The sequence below is a fragment of the Odocoileus virginianus genome, chromosome 2, assembly GCF_023699985.2.
Source record: "Odocoileus virginianus isolate 20LAN1187 ecotype Illinois chromosome 2, Ovbor_1.2, whole genome shotgun sequence".
In the NCBI taxonomy this organism is placed as follows: Eukaryota; Metazoa; Chordata; class Mammalia; order Artiodactyla; family Cervidae; genus Odocoileus; species Odocoileus virginianus.
The window spans coordinates 47,242,381-47,264,921 of NC_069675.1; the positions used below are offsets into that span (position 1 = coordinate 47,242,381).

Genomic DNA, 22,541 nt, shown 5'->3' on the forward strand with positions numbered 1-22,541 from the left:
CCTTTGTGATGGGTCCCTCTGTACCCGGTCAGACTTGGAGATGCCCGCGGGGGCTGGACAGCTATCTTCCATGACTCTACTTGAGGGAGGTCAGAGGATAGGAGAGAAGCCAGGTGGGGCTCTCGCCTGGCCCCTGTTCCCTAGCTCCAAAGCCCTGGAGGCCCCTTTGCAAGTGAAAAGTGACAGGTAGCTTCCCCAGAAGCAAATATGGGAAAAACCCTGTGTGCATGCCTCACAACAGCCACCCTTAAGAACAGCCAGGGCCACCTCGACCAGTGGCTACAGTGTGCAGGGTCTCTGGGTCTGTAAGTGCAGCAGGATGAGGCTGGATGGCCTGTGAACTAGGCAGGAGTGTGGCCAGGGCACAGTAGCCTTCTCTCCCGGGGCCTGTGACCAGTGCCGACAACAACCAGGCTGTCAGCTGGCCAGAGTGCCTGGCTCTAACGGGGGACCCTGGGATAATGGCCACAGGATGGTGCAAAATGTGTCTGGAAGGAAAACCCTTGAGATCCTAAACCTAGAAGAATTATTTTATTCAAAAACTGCTGGTGTGTGAATTTCCTCCTTCCTTCAACCAGGCCAGAAAACCAGCCCTGATGGGACATGTGCAGCCTCCAAGAGGGAAGCCCAGCTGCAGCCTGGTTCCCTATCTCAAACAGTGGGAGGAGGGATGGGGAGAGATGAGGGTGGGGTGAGCGCCAGACCAGAAAAGGCTTGCACTCTTAGCTCACACCGCCCCCTGTTGGCTGCTGCTGCGACTACCCTCTCCCTTCACATTCTAACTACTCAGTGCCCGTCTGGTCCCTGTCCTGTGGACTCCAGGGCCTGAAAGACCCACTGCCAGGTTCTAGCGCTTTTACTTGGGAGCATCTTTGATGGAGAACTGTGTGGAACATGCATATGGGGTCTCCCACCTGATGATCCATTCGCTATCACTGATACTACCTGGAATCCGACTACGGAAGCTGTCGCTCAACTAGTAATAAAGCAAAGCTCTCCTCGCCCTGAAAGCAGGGCTCCAGAGAGTGAGTCTAATCTAATGGCCCCCGATGTCTCAAGCAGGTGAGGGCCCCTGGCTCCACCCACCAGGCCCAGGGGCGTCCTACATTCCTGCCGCTAGGACCGGAAGGGGCGAGGCCCAGCCAGGATCCGCCCTCTGAAAGCCCCTCCAAGGCTTCCTCGCCAGGGGCCACCGGGGTTGGTCAGATCAGCCACGTCCCTTCGGACGAGTGTGATGACAGGTCACACACGCCTGTGAAAGTGAGATCCTTGGAGTGAGGGGCCTGTGGCCCAGAGCACTTCTGTGTCCCCAACAGGGAGGCCTGTCCCTTTGACACTCCAGCCAAGTAGATCTCCAGGGTTTTGAGCAGCCGTTTGGGGCTCTTCTTGGCCGACGCCTCCAAATCTGGAACAGAGAGGATTGGGGAACAGAAGGCTGGGGGAGGAGGCTCCTGGATGCACCACCCAGAGGCTCTGGAGAAAAGGGGGAAGGAATCTTCTAAGATGGACAGCTCACCAGAGATCCAAGACACCAGACTCGCGCACAGGGGCTACACACTCTGCCCGGTCCGGGACAATCTCAATTTTGAACAGTCAGTCTAACTGAGCCAAAAGTTGGGCCCAGCTTTTGATTCAGAAAATACAGTCACCAGAGTTGTTTGGCCAGAAAGGGAGGAGAGCGGCAGGCTCCCAAGGGTGGGGTGATGGAGACTTGGGATGATGGAGACTTGGGGAAACTGAAACTTGAGAGGGTATGAATGGGGGGTGGGGGGAAGGGAAGCCGGCCAAAACCAGCTGAGCAACCACCCTGGGGTCCCTGAACCCAGGGACTCTAGGAGTGCAGGAGCTAGGCACCCCCAGAAGAGCGAGCGCACCCTTGAGGACAAAGCCTGAGTCTGAGATGGTCTTGTGCTGTGTCCTCCAGACGTGCGCCAGGCGGAGGAAGGTGGCGGCATAGAAGCTGTTCACCACGGGTATCACTTTCTGCTGCCGGTTACACTCCCTGCAGGACGAGGATGGGCACCTGCTCAGCAGTGGACAGACACCTGGGGGTGCCTATACCCTGTCCCCCAAGGGACCCTTCCCAGGGCAGCCTTCACATCTGAGGTCAGGGTGAGGAGGAGGAAGGGGTTGGGAGGCTGGTGCGGGGGTAGTCTGTCCAGGTCCCCTGGAGCCAGAAGGTTTGGAAGAGAGCTGGGGGGATAAGATGGTGGGGGGGATGAGGTGGTGGGGTGAGGGGACCAGGCTCTGACAGCTAGGGCAGTGAGCAGCGTGAGGACTCACCTGGAGAGACACTCCTCCCTTAAGGCCTGGATGGCGATACGCGTGATATTCACAGACATCAAACAGAAGGGGAATTGCTAGAAGGGATGGGGTATCAGGTCAGTGGCATTCCAGATTCTCACCTTCTGTGCTTCCCACTGCCCATAATCTAGACTGGCCCTCGGGAGATGACAACAATCACAGCCAGAGGCAAGCAGCCGGCATTATTGATGCTTACACTTAATTTTCACCACAATATTCCCATTTTACAGATAAGGAAACTGAGGCCTAATGACCTTAAGTAACTTTCCTAAGGCACAGAACCAGGATTCCTACTGAGGTCAATGCACTCCAAAGCTGGTGCACAAACCTCTGTGCTAGTTCTCAGCCTCTTCAGCATCCCACCCCCTAGCTCTCCTTGGCTTTCATCAGACCCATCCTGTGTGCTGCCTGTGGACCACAGCACCCCCTGGGGTTGGATGGACACAGGATGGGTGAGGTGCAGTTATCTAACCAATTCAGAGGTTCTTAAAAATCTCTTCTCCCTTCTGTAGGCTTCCGGTTATGTCACTGCTCATAAGCTCTTCACCCAAAAGCTGACAGAGAAAGTACAAGTAGGCAGAGAGTCAGCCTTGACTTGGGGTGCACCCCGACTCTTGGTAACACAGAGGCCTGAGAATGGGCTGTGCAGGTCACACTCCTGAGAGGGGCAGCCGGGGTCCACCAGGGTGCTTCACCAAAAAGGGCCTCGGAATTCCCCGTGGGGTTCACATGAATGCTGTAGTTTTAGAGTGGCCACTTCCTATTTTTTATAAAAGATTAAAAAAAATAATTTTATTTATTTTATTTTTGGCTATGCTGGGTCTTCACTGCTGTGTGGGCTTTTCTCTAGTTAGAGCATGTGGAGGCTACTCTCTAGTTGCAGTGCATGGGCTTCTCATTGCAGTGGCTTCTCTTATTGAAGAGCATGAAGCTCTAGGCATGTGGGCTTCAGTAGTTGCAGCACATGGGCTCAGCTGTTACAGCTCCCTGGCTCTCGAGCACAGCCTTATAGTTGTGGTGCACAGCATACAGGATCTTCCTGGACCAGGGATCGAACCTGCATCTCTTGCACTGGCTGGCGGATTCTTTACCACTGAGCCACCAGGGAAGCCTCTTTCCTATTCTTTAACAACAAAAACCCAACCAAATGAAAAGGGGCTGTTCCCAGAGGATCTGCAAATATTACATGTTAGTTTCCACCACAGTACCCACAAAAGGACGTTGGCTGAGAGCAACACGTAGACCAGTGTGTCCCTTAGTTTAGAACAAGAACCAAAATTTACATATTCCATCTGCTACCCCCCAAAAGAAAATCTGTTACATTATGATGTAGAACTGTGCTGTCCAGTACAACAGCAAATAGCCACATGAAGCTCCTGAAATGTTAATTAATTGAAAATTAAGTAAAATTTAAAATTCAACTCCTTAGTCAAAGTAGCCATATTTCTTTTTTTTTTTTTTAAAGATTTATTTATTATTTTTATTTATTGCTGCACTGTGAGGCATGTGGGATCTTAGTTCTCTGACCAGGGATCAAACCCACGCCCCCTGCATCCAGAAGGCAGATTCTTAACCACTGGACCACCAGGAAAGTCCCAAAGTAGCCATATTTCAAGTGCTCAACAGCCACACGTGTTTAGGAGCTGCTACACTGGACAGTGCAGACAGAATATTTCCTTCACTGCAGAAAGTTCTGGTGGACACATTGAACTGTAGAGGGTCATCTGGTTCCACAAGGATCTTTCTCAGGGTCTTCCATGACACCTGGATTCCAGATCTTGGCCTGGCCATCTGTGAGCTGTGTGTCCTCAGGAAGGCCACCGAAACTCCCTGAGACTTGGCTCTCTCTTCTCTCGAAACCAAAAAGGAAATAAACATTGAGTGCTGGGGCTTCCCCGAAGGCTTAGTGGTAAAAGAATCTGCCAGCCAATGCAGGGGACATGGGTTCCATCCCTGACCTGGGAAGATCCCACATGCTACGTAGCAACTAAGCCTGAGCACCACAAATACTAAGGCTGCACTCTAGAGCCTGGGAGCCGCAACTACTGGGCGTGCGCCCAGAGCCCACGCTCCACAAGAGTGTGTGTGCTTAGTCACTCACTGGTGTCCTACTCTTCGACTCCACAGACTATAGCCCACCAGGCTCTTCTGTTCATGGCTTCTCCACGCAACAATACTGGAGTGGATCACCATTTCTTCTCCAGAGGATCTTCCTGACCCAAGGATTGAACCTGGGTCTCCTACATTGCAGGTGGATTCTTCACCATCTGAGCCAGCAGGGAAGGCCCACAGCAAGAAGCCTGCACACTGCCACTAGAGAGTAGCCCCTACTTGCCGCAACTAGAGAAAAGCGCTCATGGCTATGAAGACCCAGCACAGCCAAAAATAAATAAGTTAAAAGAAAAACCAAAATACCTTGAGTGCTGTGCAGAAAATAGTGAACAAAGCAGACCTGTGGCTGCCCTCCTTAGAAAAGCATGCTTCGAAGGCTGGCATCTGGGAACCTGGATTTTGAGAAGGTTCCCACCACTCCCCCAGGCTGACTCACTGTACCTCATCTGTTTGTGCAAACCATGTGGTTCATGCTGAACACCTGCTTTCCATCTGATTCTGGAATTCTGGTACATGTTACACAGATGGTGGGCTTCCCAGGTGGTGCTAGTGGCAAAAAACCCACTGCCAGTACAGGAAACATAAAAGATGCAGGTTTGATCCCTGGGTTGGAAAGATTCCCTGGAGGAGAAAATGGCTACCCACTCCAGTATTCTTGCTTAGAGTATCCCATGGACAGAGGAGCCTGGTGGGCTATCGTTCACGGGGTCACAAAGAGTCGGACACGACTCAAGCAATTTCACACACACACACACACACACACACACACACACACACAACAAAGAGTTGGACATGACTCAAGCAACTTCACACACACACACACAGATGGTGCCTGCATGACCAGCCCCCAGTAGAAACCTCAGAAATTGAATCACTAGTGAGGACTTGAAAGGGTAACAGGCAGGAAGGCCACAGGTCTCCAAATGGAGGAAATAGGCAGCAAGTGTCAGACTTTTTTATTTATCTCTCTCTTAAGCGGCAGGAGGAAACAAACTACAAGTGTCAGATTTTTTCCCCTTCTCTATACAAAGTTAAAAGGTTTCTATTAAAATTCTGTGTTGCCATGACCACACCTGGTTCCACCTGAACTTAACTTTTCTCAAACCTTGAGCTAACAAATGCATTTTTCTTATGGAAATGTTTTTCTTAAGCTATGTTAATGAACTGTATATTTACCCTAGACTGTCTTTCTTCAGGTAGGTTCCTGCTTAAGACTCAGAACCCAAAAGGGTTCAACAAACCAGTATGCCATTGTTCTCCTAATCTATGTTAATGAAACTACATATTTACCTGGAAATCTGCCTTTCTTCAAGACTCATGTCAATTGTTTTATGGCCCGGGATGACTCACCTTGTGCCAGTGTTATGGCAAAATGCATGTTGTGGGTGAGGGGCCTGGTGCCACTCTGAGTTTTGAGACATTTCCTTTCTCTAATTAACAGCTTGCTGATAGGTATATAACATACTGCTAAAGGCTAGCAGAGGGGCACTCTTTCTGCCCCCTTCTGATGTCTATGTCAGAAGCTTTCTCTATCTCTTTTATACTTTAATAAACCTTTACTACACAAAAGCTCTGAGTGATAGAGCCTCGTCACTGGCCCTGGATTGAATTCCTCTCCCTTGGAGGCCAAGAATCCCGGCGTCTTTCACGGCTCAGCAACAACCTTTCAGACCCTAGTTGGCAACAATCCACGTGTTGGCCAATGCTGGAATTCCGTGCATCCCATGTGCCTCCACGGGGAGAGGAAGCTCCTGGAAGCCTGTGTCTGGTGTCCAATGGATTTTGTCCACACACTTCTTCCCTCTGCTGATGTTGCTTTTGCTGCAGTTAATCACAGCTGAGAGAACAACTATAGGCCAAATCCTGAGAGTCCTCTCAGTGAACCGATGAACCTGGCAGTAGTCCTGCGGACCCTGACACATGAGCCATGCTGGGTGGAGTCAACTCGTTAACCATTACACAAACTCTCTGAGACAGCGTTTATGATCCACAGGCTACATTTTCTACTAGCCCACAACCTGCCTCACAGAGCTGCTCTGAGGAGTCATTTAGATCACACGGGCAAAATGCTAAGCGCAGTGCTGGCCTGAGGAGGTGCTAACAGATGTTCATAATTATCCATAGCTGAGGTCAGCAGCAGTGCATCTGTACATTCAGGTATTGACTACTTAATTATCACAATACTTGTGTAGTATCATGCCTTCCCTTGATTTCCTTCAGTCTAAAAATAAATATGCAAACAAGAACATGTAGTAACATAATTAACACAGGATCTGAACTTAGCATTCATTCACTCTTGGGAACATTCTTTTTTTTTCCAAAGTACTTTATTTTGTACAATATCTTTTTTTTTTTTTCCTGGTTGTGTGGCTTGTGGGATCTTAGTTCCCCGACTAGGGTTTGAACACAGCCTTCACCTCCAGCCCCAGAGTGAAAGCACTAGTGCTAACCACTGGACCACCAGGAAATTCCCTGGGGAACATTCTTATAAAAACTTACTAAAAAGCCATGAAAAACTGGAATTCGGAGCAAAATATCTTCTTTCCTTCAGCAGTTCCCTTGGACCTGAAAGGTGTGGCTTTGAGCTAAAACATTACACTGAGGTGGTGTTTTGGGAACTGACTAAAAGAACAGCAGAGGGAATCAGACCTAGACACGTCTGAGTCTTCATTTGAAATTTCATTTCTCTTCATGCCTCACCTCTGAACCCTGAAGCAGGAATCCAGATTGGTTGGTTATTTTTGTGGCAGCTGCTGCCAACACAGCCCCACCCCCTGGAGATTCCAGTTCAGTAGTTCCGTGGAGGGAGGGGCCTGGGCACCTATATTCCCCCAGGTGACTGTGAGGTGGGCTGCTGGCCAAGATCCCCACTGTAAGGAGCACAAAGCTGGGCGAGCTGTCAGGAGACGGGGGTCCTCACGCCAGCTTCAGCACTTCCTAGCTGTCCAACTTTGTGTAGACACATTTCATCGCTCTGATTCTCATGTTCCTTCACTGGGAAATGAAGATTTCCAAGAATCATCTCTGCCCAACCTCTTGGCAGGCTCATCATGTTGATAGAATAAAATAACAGGTGGAAATGGCATGGAAGATGATACCAGTTGTTGACTGTGAGTAACTATTGTGGTGAGCTGCTTCTCTGCCTGCCAGCAATCAGCCCGATATAGCCTGCATCTTGCCATCTGAACTGTAGGACTCCCCGCCTCAGGACAGCATGGATCACATGCTTCCATGGAGTCCCAGGGTCCTCCAGCATCTGTAATGTCTGGCCAATTCCTCTTTAGCAGGATGTATCATTGAGGCTTCAGCTCTCTCCTTAGGGAACTATGCTGTGCTTGGTTGCTTCAGTCATGTCCAATCTTTGTGACTCTATGAACTGTAGCCTGTCAGGCTCCTCTGTCCATGGGATTCTCCAGGCAAGAACACTGGAGTGGGTTGCCATTTCCCCCTCCAGGGGAATCTTCCTGACCTACGGATTGAACCCACGTCTCTTAAGTCTGTATTGGGATTTTCCTGGTGGCCCAGTGGTTAAGACTGCATTCCCAATGCAGGGGACCCAACTTTGATTCTTGGTCAGGGAACTAGATCCTACATGCCTCAACTAAGAGTTTGCATGGCACAACTAAGACTCCATGCAGCCAATTAAAGAATACATAAATATTAAAAAAAAAAAAGTCTCCTGTATTGGCAGGCAGGTTATTTCCTACTAGCACCACCTTGTGGCTGACTGTATTTGGCCTTAGGGTAAGTTCTTCCAAAACTGAATGTCGAGCCCTTAAACTAATGCACTTTCTTTCCCCCCAAATATTTACCAGCTGTTGTTTCAGCCTCTGAATTAGGCCTCTGGTTTTCTTTACTCTTGGCAGTCAAAGGTCTAACAAAAGTCAGTCCAAAGTTAGGACTGGCTGCTGGCAGGGCTGTGTCCCTGAGCTGTTCCTGTGGCTGCCTACGTGCCTCCTGGAAAACTGTATTTTCAAGATTCATAAGGGCTTGAAGTGAAGTTTTAAGACACTGAAGGAAAAAAAAAAAAAGAAAAAGACACTGAAGGACTTAAGAGTTCAAAGAACTATGAAGGTGGAAGGGACCTTAGGATCATTTAGGCCAAATCTCTTATCTCATAAAAGAGCAAACTGATACCCAGAGAGGGTAAGTGCATTCATGCTAAGTCGTTCAGTCGTGTCTGACTCTGTGTGGCCTTAGGCACTGTAGCCTGCTAGGCTCCTCTGTCCATGGGATTCTCCGGGCAAGAATACTGGAGTGGGGTACCGGCTCTCCTCTAGTGGATCTTCCAGACCAAGCGATTGAACCCGAGTCTCTTACATCTCCTACATTGGCAGGTGGGTTCCTTACCACTAGTGCCACCCAGGAAGCCCATAGGTGACTTGCCTCAAATCACAGCTAAGTATTCATACCGCAGGTGGAACTAGGATCTAGATTCCTGACACCTACACCTGCCCTCTTATTATTTTAAGCTGCTGTTCCTTTTATTGTCTGGCATGCATATTGTGGAGTAAATATAAATTCACTATAAATTACACACAGGCCAGTGGGCAAAGGGATGACGAACAGGTTAGTCAAAGTGGTCAGGCTGGTCCGTACCCAGATGGCCCTGTACCCAGGGCTCCTCTCTCGTCTTGCTCTTCCCTCAGCCTGGCATGTTCTTCCCTTGGATATCCAGGGACCTGCCCCCTTCACCTCAGTCAAGCCTGTCCTTGAAAACAAATGAGGGATGCTGAACTTGAAATAACCCTCTACCCTGGTTTCCCTGTTTCTACAGGAAGGTCTTACAAGAGAGCCTTAATACCCCACCAGAAGGGAGGTACTGAGCTCTGAGATGATTTCTAGGAAATACTCATGAATTGTGGGACCCTGGGCAAGCCGTCTTCCCTCTCTGGGTCTCCACTTCCTCTACAACAAGAGGCTAACCCATGATTGCTAAGCTACCCCTCAACCTTCAGGACACTTTTTCTTTTTTAATTATTTTTTATTTTTGGCTACACTGAGTCTTCATTGCTGGCCACAAGCTTTCTCTAGATGTGGTGAGCAGGGGCTACTCTCTAGTTGCGGTGCACAAGCCTCTCACTGTGGTGGCTTCTCTTGCTGTGGAGCATGGGCTCAAGAGCTCGGGCTTTAGTAGTTGCAGCGCACGGGCTTAGTTGCTCCATAGCTTATGGGAATCTTCCCAGACCAGGAATTGAACCCATGTCCCCTGCATTGGCAGCCAGATTCTTAACTACTGGACCACCAGGGAAGTTCTGGGACTCTTATGATGAAGCAGCACTGCTGCAGGAGATTGCACTGTTTCATAAGCTAACTGATCTGGTTCTTAAACTTGACCCAGACATTACCTCCCTGCATCATGAAGACCACAGAACACACCCACATTCTCAACTTGTGGGTCCTGATCTATCTCAGAACCAGATCCTCATGAAGTGCCCTCTTGCCTCCTCCAGTGTCTCCTGGAAGAGACAGGTGAATGTGAAGTCATCAGATGTAATCAGTGTTTTTTCCCCAAAAGATAATAGAGATATTCAGTGAACATCAGAAATGAGAAAACTGCCCACGTGATAGGAACTGTGTGATTATTTGTTTTTGTAGTCCAGGTGGCGCTAGTGGTAAAGAATCCACCTGCCAATGCAGGAGACATAAGAGACAAGGGTTTGATCCCTGGGTCAGGAAGATCCCCTGAAGGAGGAAATGGCAAACCCCTCTAGTATTCTTGCCTAGAGAATCCCATGGACAGAGGAGCCTGGCAGGCTACAGTCCATGAGGCCACAAAGAGTCAGATACAACTGAGTGACTAAACACACACAAGAAGTTTTAGATTCAAATGAATCTACTTTACTTTACAATGGCTGTATATATACGTGTATGATGTCGTGTGTGTGTCTGTGCACGCTCGTGCAAGTACAGATACAATTTTGAAAACACGATTATGTATTACATATGTTTACATTATCCATAAGATGTATATAAAAATGTATTTTAACTCATGGAAATCAAAAGTTACTAAGATAACTAACATACTCCTTGAGTGACTAATGTGCTTAGCACTTTATACAGTTTTTCTCCAACTCAGCATAAATCTATAGGGTTGGAATTATTTTCTCATGTTACATAGGAAGAAGCTGAGGTTCTGAGAATTAAGTGATAATGACCAACAACATGGTTATTGGAGCTGTCTGTTCTTGCAGCACAGGCTGGCCTGCCCAGGCTCTAAGACACAGTGATCTGATGAAAATGCTGCAAGTCTTACCTTTAGTTACTCATCCTCAGCTCCTCTCTCATTACACCCTACTTCCTGTTCTCTGTGAAGTGTGCTGGCGGCTGGGCAGGTCCACTTACCCCTGGAGACCATTCCTATTAGAGTCGAGGGAATCAGTGACACATACACATCTCCTAAGCTCTGGCCGCTGAGAGGGCCTAGAAGCAGGGAGATCGTAATGGCAGTGGGAACACCAGCATTCAGATCTTGGTTTTCTGATACCATTCTCCAACTAAAGAACAAAAGCTCGCAGAGAAGTGTTTGGTTTCAGGGCTGGGAATCACACAGGGAAAATAAAACATGAGCTGAGGGTGTCTTCTCAGATCTAGAAAGTAGAAAAGTGCTCAAAAAGGGACAGGGCATGTTCAAAGGGCACAGGTACCAACCTGAAAGAGCTCTTAAAGTGGACATGGCTGGAGCAATTTGAGCAACAAAATACATAATACATAATGATAGTACTGGATTATAACCTATAGATAAAATAAATAAAAGTACCTGAATAAATACATAGCACAGATACTTCTTTCTTACAGAAGAATTCCAACTAATAAATGTAAGAGGAAAGAGGAAAACAGAAAGTCACCATTAGAACCAAGTCTGAGGAAAAACAGGATATTTATATAGTTTCAAGGTATCATCCTCCAAGACAGTGATTAATTATGGTGGCTCAAATGGTAAAGAATCCGCCTGCAATGCAGAAGACCCAGGGTCAATCCCTGGGTTGGGAAGATCCCTTGGAGAAGGGATCTTCTACCCACTCCAGTACTCTTACCTGGAGAATCTCATGGACAGAGGAGCCTAGTGGGCTATGGTCCATGGAGTCGCAAAGAACTGGACACAACTGAGTGACTAACATGTTCATGTTCAAAGTATATTCCCCCAAGAGTGATTATTTACAAAGGGAAAAATAGTGACTTTACAGAGGAGAGGCCTGGCTGGTACCACCTTAACCATGTGCTCCAGGTTAACCTCACCAGTGGCATGGGTGCTTCCGATGTGAGGGCTGTCACTTTTGTAGGGTTCTTGCCCAAAATGCATAACCTCAATCTAAAATTCATATGGCAAATGGAACCCCCGCCCCACACTTGCTCTTTTCCATTTCAGTTGGTTGCCACTCTGGGTTTGCAGCTGCTCAAGCTAAAAACTGACTCCTCTCTTTTTCTTACACTTGCATGCAATCCATTCAAAAAATATGCTGGCTGTATTCTCTACAGCCCATACACTCAATATTCTATACCCAGGATCTGATCACTTCCTACCTCCTCTGAAAAATACTCTGGACTAAACCACCATCACCTCTAGCTTGACTGTGAAAGTCCTCACGGGAGACCACTCTCAACCCACTGGCTGGTAGGATGCATTCAAGAATGTAAGTTGGACCCTGTCACTCCAGGCTGTTCAAAACCCTCATTTGAATCAGAGTAAAAGTGAATGTCCTCATCACAGTCTATCAGGTGCGACACCACCTGGTCCCTATTACCCCATCACCTCCTTCCCACTGCCCTCCCTGCTCCTTCTGCTCCAGCTGGCCTCCTGCCATCCCTTCCTATGAGACACACTCCTTCCTGGAACCTTGGCTTGCGATGCTTCCTTTGCACAGAATGTTCTTCCTCTAAACACCAGCTTGGCTAACATCCATCCCCCCAACTTCAAGGCATGGTTTAAGTCTCACCCTTTCATGAGAGCTACCCTAATACCCCATGAAAACTGTAATCCCAGGACTTCCCTGGTGGTCCAATGGTTAAGAATCTGCCTCCAATGCAGGGGATGGAAGTGGGTTTGACCCCTGATTGGGGAACTTAGGTCCCACAAGTTGCAGGGCAACAAAGCCCAAGTGCTGCAACTAGAGAGCCTGTAAGCTGCAACTACTGAGGCTGCGCCACAACTAGAAAAAGCCCCCATGCTGCAATGAGAACTCAATGCGGCCAAAAAACCACTGTAATCCACCCATATTCTCCCAACCTTGTCTACTTAGCACTTAACACACCCTATTATTTATTTATGTATTAGACTTACTGTCTTGTCCTCCCTGCTAGATGGATCTCATTGATGCATCCCAAGCACCAAGAACAATAACTAGCACAGGGAATGCTGAATAAATATCTGTTTAGTAAATGAATGAATTCCAGGCCCCATGAATCTGGGATAGACAAATGGCAGGAAACAGGTCAAGTTTGTTGTTTAAAATCAAGGGACTACCATCTTTACTACAGGGGAAAACCCTGAAGAGAGGCCTGGACAGAACCTGAGGGCTACAGGAGCCACTTCTGAGCTTTCAGTAAGCCCATGTGGGTCACCCGGCCCTAGGAGGCAAAGCCTCTCCTCTGGGCACGTAAAGGCCGAATGCCCCCTCCCCCAGGGTCAGGAGAACATGCTGGTGTCGGGAGGGCAGTACGCTGAAACACTGACACCAGGGCTGTGTCCCGTGCTTGTGTACATTACCTCATTCAACCTCCCCAGCTACACAGCTGAAGTTTCCATGATCTCCTCTCTATGGATGAAGAAACCAAGGCTCTGAGCAGTTGAGGCACTAGCTTGAGACATACACTAATGAGTGTGGAGCTCAGGTTCCAGCCAGGTCAGGGAAATGGGGGTACCCATGCCTGTTTGCCTTAGTTCTCCTGAGGGCCCTCAGCAATTGGAGATCTACCCACGAAGCTGTCCCCCCTACTCAGGACAGCCCTGTGCCCAGGTCCTAGCCCTGCAGCCTTCTCTGCTGGCTTCTCACCAAAGCCCCACCTGGATATGATGACGAGACAGGCGGAGAATCTCCCGGGCCATCAGCAAAGTCTTTGAGTCCATCACCAGGTACAGGAGATGCAGGAGGGCAAGGAAGCCTGCTCCTCTGAGGTCTGTGGCTGGATTTGTTCCTAAGGCAGAAACCAAGAGAAAACTGAGGGAGTTTAATGAAACCCTTGGACAGCAAGGAGATCAAACAAGACAATCCTAAAGGAAATCAACCCTGAATATTCGTTGGAAGGACTGATGCTGAAGCTGAAGTTCCAGTATTTTGGCCACCTGATGCAAAGAGTCACCTCAACAGAAAAGACCCTGATGTTGGTAAAGACTGAAGATAAAAGGAGAACTCTGGGATGACAGAGGATAAGATGGTTGGATGGCATCATTGACTCAATGGACATGAACTTGGGCAAACCTGGGAGATAGTGAAGGACAGGGAAGCCTGGTGTGCTACAGGCTTTGTGTCCCAAAGACTTGGACACAACTCAGTGACTGAACAACAATAAAATCCCTGCTCCCTGAGTCAATGACCTTGATCACGGCCCAGGTGGTGAATCTAGACTTCCTCTGACTGACTGCAATGAGGTGGCCCTCAGCTCTGCCAGGGCAGTCAGAGATGCAGGGAAGGGGCTTTTATCCTTCCCTGGTGCTAAGGAGCCCACCAGTCTCTATGGGATGTCAGGGGAGGTGACATGCGAACAGCAATGAGGCACCCCTGCCCCTCCCAGCCAGTGGTATTAGTGGAGGCTCAGTGGGATACTTGGATTTCTATCCCCACCTGGCAATAATGAGGTGACATCACCTTTCCCCCCACTGCCCAGTGTCACAGGAGGCCTGCTACAATAGAAGATTTAAAGAAGATTCACAGTGTCATTATATACTACCCCAAATGTCTAGACAAAATTAAAAAATCACTTATTACACCAAGAACTAGGAAAATCTCAACTTGAATGACAAAAGACAATTAATAGCAACATTGCTGGGGGAAGGATGAGGGAAGGATAGAGTTTGGGATGGTCATGTACACACTGCTATATTTAAAATGGATAACCAACCAGGACTTACTGTATATTACAGGGAACTCTGCTCAATGTTATATGGCAGCCTGGATGGGAGGGGAGTTTGGGGGAGAATGGATACGTGTATATGTATGGCTGAGTCCCTTTGCTGTTCTTCTGAAACTATCACAACATTGTTAATTGGCTATACCCCAATACAAAATAAAAGGCTTGCACAGCAAGGGGGAATCAAGATTACAGTCAGAATGAAGGCTGCCAATCAGGATAGGGAGACTACCCTCGCTATTTGGCTGGGCCCAATGTAGTCAGTCATGTCCAACTCTTTAGGACTCCATGGACTATACAGTCCATGGAATTTTCCAGGCCAGAATACTGGGGTGGGTATCTATTCCCTTCTCCAGGGGATCTTCCCAAAGCCTGTGATCAATTCCAGGTCTCCCACATTGCGGATGGATTCTTTACCAGCTGAGCCACCAGGGAAGCCCAAGAATACAGGAGTGGGATGCCTATCCCTTCTCCAGTGGATCTTCCCAACCCAGGAGTCGAATGGGGTCTCCTACATTGCAGGCAGATTCTTGACCAGCTGAGCTACCAGGGAGGCTAGTAAAGTAATGCTCAAAATTCTCCAAGCCAGGCTTCAGCAATACGCGAACCATGAACTTCCAGACGTTCAAACTGTTTTAGAAAAGGCAGAGGAACCAGAGTTCAAATTGCCAACATCCACTGGATCATCGAAAAAGCAAGAGAGTTCCAGAAAAACATCTATTTCTGCTTTGTTGACTATGCCAAAGCCTTTGACTGTGTGGATCACAATAAACTGTGGAAAATTCTGACAGTGATGGGAATACCAGATCACCTGACCTGCCTCTTGAGAAAACTGTATCAGGGTCAGGAAGCAACAGTTAGAACTGGACATGGAACAACAGACTGGTTCCAAATAGGAAAAGGAGTATGTCAAGGCTATATATCATCACCCTGCTTATTTAACTTATATGCAGAGTACATCATGACAAATGCTGGGCTGGAAGAAGCACAAGTTGGAATCAAGACTGCTGGGAGAAATATCAATAACCTCAGATATACAGATGACACCACCCTTATGACAGAAAGTGAAGAAGAACTGAAGAGCTTCTTGATGAACATGAAAGAGGAGAGTGAAAAAGTTGGTTTAAAGCTCAACATTCAGAAAACTAAGATCATGGCATCCCATGGTCCCATCACTTCATGGGAAATAGATGGGGAAAGAGTGGAAACAGTGGCTGACTTTATTTTTCTGGGCTCCAAAATCACTGCAGATGGTGATTGCAACCATGAAATTAAAAGACGCTTACTCCTTGGAAGGAAAGTTATGACCAACCTAGACAGCATATTAAAAAGCAGAGACATTACTTTGTCAAAAAAGGTCCACCTAGTCAAGGTTATGGTTTTTCCAGTGGTCATGTATGGATGTGAGAATTGGACTATAAAGAAAGTTGAGCACTGAAGAATTGATGCTTTTGAACTGTGGTGTTGGAGAAGACTCTTGAGAGTCCCTTGGGCTGCAAGGAGATCCAACCAGTCCATCCTAAAGGAGATCAGTTCTGGGTGTTCATTGGAAGGACTGATGTCAAGCTGAAACTCCAATACTTTGGCTACCTGATGCGAAGGGCTGACTCATTTGAAAAGACCCTGATGCTGGGAAAGATTGAGGGCAGGAGGAGAAGGGGACAACAAAGGATGAGATGGTTGGCTGGCATCATCCACTCAATGCATATGAGTTTGGGTAAATTCCAGGAGTTGGTGATGGACAGGGAGGCCTGGTGTGCTGTGGTTCATGGGGTCTCAGAGAGTCGGACACAACTGAATGACTGAACTGAACTGAATGTGGTCAGAAGAACCCCTAAACGTGTGGCAGGGAGGTATAAACACAGCATCTTCTGAAAGAGGGATGTGAGGACAGATTCAGCTCTGAGAGATGCTGTGTTCCTGGCTTTGAAGGAGGAGGAATGTGGGAGGCCTCTAGAAGGTGGAAAAAGCAAGGAAATAGATTTTCTCCTGGAGAGTCTAAAAACGAATACAGCCCTGTGGTGACCTTGATCTTGCCTCAGAGAGAATGCGTCAGACTTCTCAACTACAGAACTAGAAGGTGGTAAATCTGTGGGTCTTTTTCCTTTTGGGGATGTACTGCGCAACATGTGGGATCTGAGATTCCCACTCAGGATTCGAATCTGTGGCCCCTGTGTTGGAAGCACAGAGCCTTAACTGCTGAGCTGCCAGGGAAGTCCCCCATATTGTATTAAGCCACTAAATTTGTGGTAATTTTCTGCAACAACAATAGAAACCTACAAATGCCTTTGATAAAGGTCTCAGTAAAGAAATATCAGATGTAAAGAACAAAACAGAAACTTTAGGACTGAAAAATATAATAACTAAAATTAAAAACTCACTGGGAGTTGCTCAGCTCTCGCCTCAGGTCTAGGCTCTGGCCCTCATCGCTACCCGCACCCACGCTCACCCCCTTACCGGATCATGGCCCACGCGGAGCGCATCTTTACTGCTATCAAGCCCGACGGCATGCAGCGCGGCCTGGTGGGCGAGATCATCAAGTGCTTCGAACAGAAGGGATTCTGCCTTGTGGCCATGAAGTTCCTTCAGACCTCTGAGGACCTCCTGAAGCAGCACTACATTGACCTGAAAGTACGCCCATTCTTTCCATGGCTGGTGAAGTACATGAACTCAGGGCCAGTTGTGGCCATGGTTTGGGAGGGCCTGAATGTAGTGAAGACAGAACGAGTGATGCTTGGGGAGACCAACCCAGCAGATTCTAAGCCAGGCACCATTTATGGTGACTTCTGCATTCAAGTTGGCAGGAACATCATTCATGGCAGTGATTCAGTAAAAAGTGCTGAGAAAGAAATCAGCTTGTGGTTTAAGCCTGAAGAACTGATTGAATACAAGTCTTGTGCTGTTGACTGGATATATGAATAGGAGATGGTCAGAGCATCAGTCCCTTCAGGCACCACTTCCTGTGTTCCTGGGCACAGCTCTTCATTCCACTGATATGGAAGCAGCAGGATGGATGTTTCTTTTCTAAAGCATATTTACCAATAAAGCCTTTAAAAATTGAAAAAAAAAAAAAACAAACCAAAAACTTCACTGTGTGGGCTCAACAGCTAAATAGAGACAACAGAGGAAAGAACCAGTGAACTTGAAGATGGAACAATATAAACAGCCCACTCTGAACAACAGAGAGAAAAAACAAAACAGAATGAGCAGAGCCTTGGAGACCTCTGGGCTATACAGACATCCCCTTAAAACAAACAGAGCCTCTGGGCCTAAGAGGAACAGTAACAGAAGATCTAGCATATGTGTGGTTAGAATTATACAAGACATAAGAAAGAGAAGGAATGAAAAAAGTACTCAAAGTAATAATGGCTGATAATTTACCAAATTTGCCAAAAGACATAAACCTACAGATTCAAGAAATTGAGCAAAACCCTAATAGGATAAACCCAAAGAAATCTCCACTAACACATATCATAGTCAAACTCCTACAAACAAAAGAAAAAAGTAAGCAAAAAAGACCCTGAAAGTAGAGACAGAAACCACTCCTCATCTACCAAGAAGCAATAATTCAAGCGCCAGCAGAATTCTCATCAGAAACTATGGAAGCCAAAAGGAAGCAGCCTATTTATTTTCAAGGGATGAAAGAAAAGATCTGTCAACCTGGAATTCTACATTCATAGAAATTATCCTTCAGGAGTAAAGGGCAAATCGAGACATTTGATGACATTAGATGAAGGAAAGCTAAGAGGATTTATGCTGGCTGACCTACTTTAGAAAATGGCTAAAGGAAGTTCCTGAAACAGAAGGGAAGTGAAACAAGAAGGAATCTTAGAAGATCACAAAGGAAGAAATAATAAGGGATAGAGTAAACATATGGGTAAATACAACAGAATTTCCTTCTCCTCTTGAGTTATTTAAATTAATGGTTGAAAGAAAAATCATAACACTGATGTGATTCTCCATGTACAAGTCAATTATATTATAGACGAGGGAGGGTAAAGGGACTTAAACACACCATCAATACCAACAGAGCACCAATAAATTTTGAGCATAAAAGTTTCCTTTTCAAATCAAGATCTTTTCCTGTTTTACACAAATGTAATTTTATATATGGTTTAGAAAAAAGATGGACAATTGAAAAACAGGTGAAATAATTTCGTTTCACTCAAAAAGTGAAATAATGTAAAACACAATTATCATCAACACTAAAAGAAAAGAACAAAAAGAAAACACTACAGGACTTCCCTGGGGGTCCAGTGGCTAAGACTCCAAGTTCCCAGTGGAGGGGGCCTGGCTTGGAACCCTGGTCAGACACAAGATTCCACATACCACAGCTAAAAGTTCCTGTGTGCTGCAAGGAAGAATGAAGATTCCACGTGCTGTAGCTAAGAACCTGAGCAACCAAATTAATTAATTAATTAAAAAAAACCAACAACACTGGATCCTAAATCATATAACTCCCATGCTTTCCATTCCACTTAGAGTAAATGTTTTACACTGGCCTGCAAGGCCCTGAGTGAACTATTCTTGTCCACTTCAGCCACTGCTACTTCTCAGAAGGCCTCAGGGCCTTTGCATTTGCTGTCCCCTCTTCCTGGAATGCTCTGCCCCAGATATTCCGTCTAATGGTGCTGGCATAACAGGAAGAGGACTATCTGGGTTCTCACGCTAGTCTTGGAATAAGGAGTCAGGGAGAAGATGAACTGTTTCTCTCTCTTACCCTGAAAGCCCAGATCTTCCCAGTGGTCTCCATGGAGGGCACAGTCAAACTTGGAGCCAGTCAGCTTCTTATAGATGGTCTGGAGGACTCGGCCATGCATGGGATCTTGGCTATCCAGGCCACCTGCCCCAAAACACAAACATGCTCTGCTGGATTGGCCCTCAGGGGAGGACAGAGTGCTTCCCAGAGAACGTAGAAGCCAAGACAGACCCAGCCTGGACGCCCACACCCGGCCCTCCCCAAAACGTGGTTAATGCAAGAGCCTCGGTTTAGTCTCAGTCACAGGATGGACAAACCGTTCTCTCTGTCTGACCGCTCATGCAGCACCTGCCTTATGGCCATGCACTCACACTGAGCGATGGTCAAGACCAAGTCCCTTTCTTCACGGAGGCCCTGGTGGAGCTTCGGAGGCCCGAAGAGGCAGTGCCGGAGGGCAGCGAGCCCAGTCCTTCGGATGGTGGGCTGGATTCTTTTCTGGGGAGAAAGGTACAAGAGTGGGCAGTGCTGAGTTCATTTGCTCTCGTGAACTTACCAGGAGGCTCAGTACAGGACTGGTCTTACAGAAACAAATGGTTCCCAACTAACTGGCTGGCCTCTGAGCCAGGGAAACAGGGCAGAAGCTATGAAGCATCTGCTATTAATAAATCTCCAGGGGACTTCCCTGGCAGTCCAGTGGTTAGAACTTCACCTTCCATTGCAGGGGGTGTGGGTCCTGGTTGGGGTGTTTGATCCCTAATTGGAGAGCTAAGATCCTACATGCCTCTAAGCCAAAAAACTGAAACATAAAACAGAAGCAATATTGTAACAAATTCAATAAAGATTAAAAAAAATAAAAATAAAAAAATAAATCTCCAGGGACAGGTTCTTCCAGCTCTCAGGTTCTTTGTAAGCAGTGAAAGAGATGTCCCTAAGCCCAGATCTAATCAGCCTCTATTTAGCCTGTATCAGCCTATATCAGTCTGTATTTAGCCTCTGGGCTTTTCCAGAAATGGCTCTGTCACTGACTTCCAAAGAAGCTAGAGGGCATTGGCTACGGGGACTGGCATCTGATAGACAGACAGACAGACAGACGCCAGGACGAGTCTCCCAGCAGGGCTGCTTCCATCCTTTGTATGTCTGTGTTTGTCTCTCTCTGTAAAAGACACATAGTCTAACGGCCCTCTCAACTTCCAGGATAAGATAGTTGGTGAGAAGGGGAGTCTAGGGCACTTTCTTGGAGCTGGATATCCCTGAGGGGTAGCCGGCGCCTTCTGGCTACACCAGCTTCTGCTGACGCCTCTGTGTTCAGAGCCACTGCTGCAGGGCTTAGGATACTCTGATTTCAGCAGCTTCTGGCTCTCTGGGATCAGTCTGATTCCTATCTTCAGCCTCTCTCCTCGAGCCAGGCTTTAGGTTGAACATTTGAATTCACAGTCCTCTAAACTTACTACTAGGCACTCAAGATGTCTGCCAGCTTTTCATTTCCTTAGCACTCTTTTTCCAACCCCACATATTTTTTAAATTCCCAAAGAACTTCTAGTTCCTCTAGGATATGGAAAATTTTCCTGTATTGGCCATGAATCACTCAGCTCTCTGCAGGCCACCCTGCTTCCTCGAGGGACTTCTAGCATCTGATTCCAGACTCCCCCATCCCTAGGACGGGAGAGTGGGGAGCAGCTCCACGGACCCCCATAAGACAGGACCACTAGAGCTCTGGAGACACAGTTCCTGAGATCGCACGACACGTGCGACACGTGCACGACACTTGTGATCCTGTACCCTCAGACTTCTCAGTTGGGACAGAGCCCTCGACTGGAAGCTTCCCTCTTGCCTGCCCAGTGCCCTGTCCTGAGCTTAGTCGCTCAGTCGTGTCCAACTCTTTGCTAGGCTCCCCTGTCCATGTGGATTCTCCAGCCAAGGATGCTAGAGTGGGTTGCCATGGCCTTCTCCAGGGGATCTTCCCGTGGCCTATCCTGATGGGGTAGAAACCTGGCTTCAGGCAAGAAAGCACTTTGCTCAAGACCCAATCACCCCACCCCCCGTGGTGTCATACCTTGAAGGAGGAGAGGTCCACTGTCTGGAAATGCTGCAGGGCCTCACTGAAGGAGATGAGCTGCCCAGGCTGGTCCATGCTGGCCCGGCTCCCTGTGGCAAAAGGGAAGACACTCCAGGACTTGTGACTCTATCAGCAAACATGTACCAAGGGCCTTCTGGTTGTCACCTCTAAGCCCACACAGGCTTCCAGCTGTCAGTGTCAGACACCTACAGCGACAACCAACCCGCTGTCAGGGGGCTGGTGTTGTTCACAGGGCGGACTCCCTTTTAGAGCTGGCTGGGTGGAGGTGGGCCAGGCCGAGCCCTGCAGAGCCGGGCTGATCTGTAGGAGCCCCTAAGTTCACTCATCCCTGAGTGGGGTGTGTCACTGCCTGGAGGAGCTACCCACACAGATGCATGCGACAGGTCTGTCTAGGGGCCTTTCCTGGTTTCTACTTCACCCCTTCTCATGCCCTGGAGTTGAATGATCTCTCCTCCAGCCTTTGTTCCAGGGAATTAACTCATCAACCAGCAATTCAGGTGATGGCTGATACAGCCCCTGTAACATCTTGGCAGGTGCTCAAGTGGGGTTCAGGTTAGATTTAGGTCTCAGTCCTCCCCTCCCACAGCTCCATCCAAACCTCCCAAAAGGAACGATACACAGTTCTGACATAGCCCTCAGAGCCTTTCAGCATATGGCCTCAACCTCCATCTCCAGAGATTTCCTTGTACAGTGAACAACCTGCTCAACCTGATGCAGGGGTCCTGGCTGCCCACCTCCATCCTCTGCCCGACCTCATCACCCTGCAGAAGCTGACCCTGACCATGGTCCTCCTCGTCCTCTCTCAGACCCTGTGGCATTCATCTCCCTTTCCTCCAGAGGTTGGAGGGCATCACCTTTGAATTGGGAAAAGAGGTTTCATTCTATGTCACAAATCAAAAATGAGAACACTCGGGAATTCTGTCTCCTAATCCCAGAGCATCAGCCTCGTGGGTGGACAGTGCCTTTAGCAGCAGCGGGCTGTGTGGAGAGGGTTCCATTCCTCTACTTACCTGTCTCCAGGTGGATGCTGTCCACAGCTTCCCATTCTTCTTGGGCTTGGAGGACTTCTGTACTCACAACTGCAATAGTGAGACAAGGACACACCCTGAGATCTAGGTATGTCTGGATCACTGTCATAGTGCCTGGCTTTATCTGCTTGTCTTGCCAGACAGTTGCCAAAGTGAGCTTTCAAAAAGGCCAGACCTGATGCCAGCCCACTGCACGGAACCCTCTATGGATTCTTCATAATTCTCACAATGAAACCCCAACCCACCTTCAGCT

The 22,541-nt window shown here is 47.8% G+C and overlaps 1 protein-coding gene and 1 pseudogene across 7 annotated transcripts in view; one reads left to right on the top strand and one right to left on the bottom strand.

Moving 5' to 3' along the window:
• Nucleotides 1–514: 514 nt before the first annotated feature.
• Nucleotides 515–22,541, bottom strand: part of ELMOD3 (ELMO domain containing 3) — a 33,864-nt gene continuing 11,837 nt past the window's right edge. For 4 of the 7 annotated variants that reach the window (XM_070479665.1, XM_070479667.1, XM_070479668.1 and 1 more), the window contains 8 exons: nt 22,271–22,339; nt 21,237–21,328; nt 19,555–19,678; nt 19,205–19,327; nt 13,421–13,551; nt 8,229–8,427; nt 2,284–2,360; nt 515–1,405 (listed from right to left, as the gene is read on the bottom strand). In XM_070479665.1, coding sequence (XP_070335766.1) covers nt 1,208–1,405; nt 2,284–2,360; nt 8,229–8,427; nt 13,421–13,551; nt 19,205–19,327; nt 19,555–19,678; nt 21,237–21,328; nt 22,271–22,339 — 1,013 coding nt within the window. In that variant the 3' untranslated portion in view covers nt 515–1,207. Of the gene's footprint in view, nt 1,406–1,874; nt 2,003–2,283; nt 2,361–8,228; nt 8,428–13,420; nt 13,552–19,204; nt 19,328–19,554; nt 19,679–21,236; nt 21,329–22,270; nt 22,340–22,541 lie in introns of those variants that run through there. The other 3 variants (XM_020889424.2, XM_070479682.1, XM_070479688.1) reach the window with 3 other exon arrangements.
• Nucleotides 16,933–17,525, top strand: LOC110134766 (nucleoside diphosphate kinase B pseudogene; annotated as a pseudogene).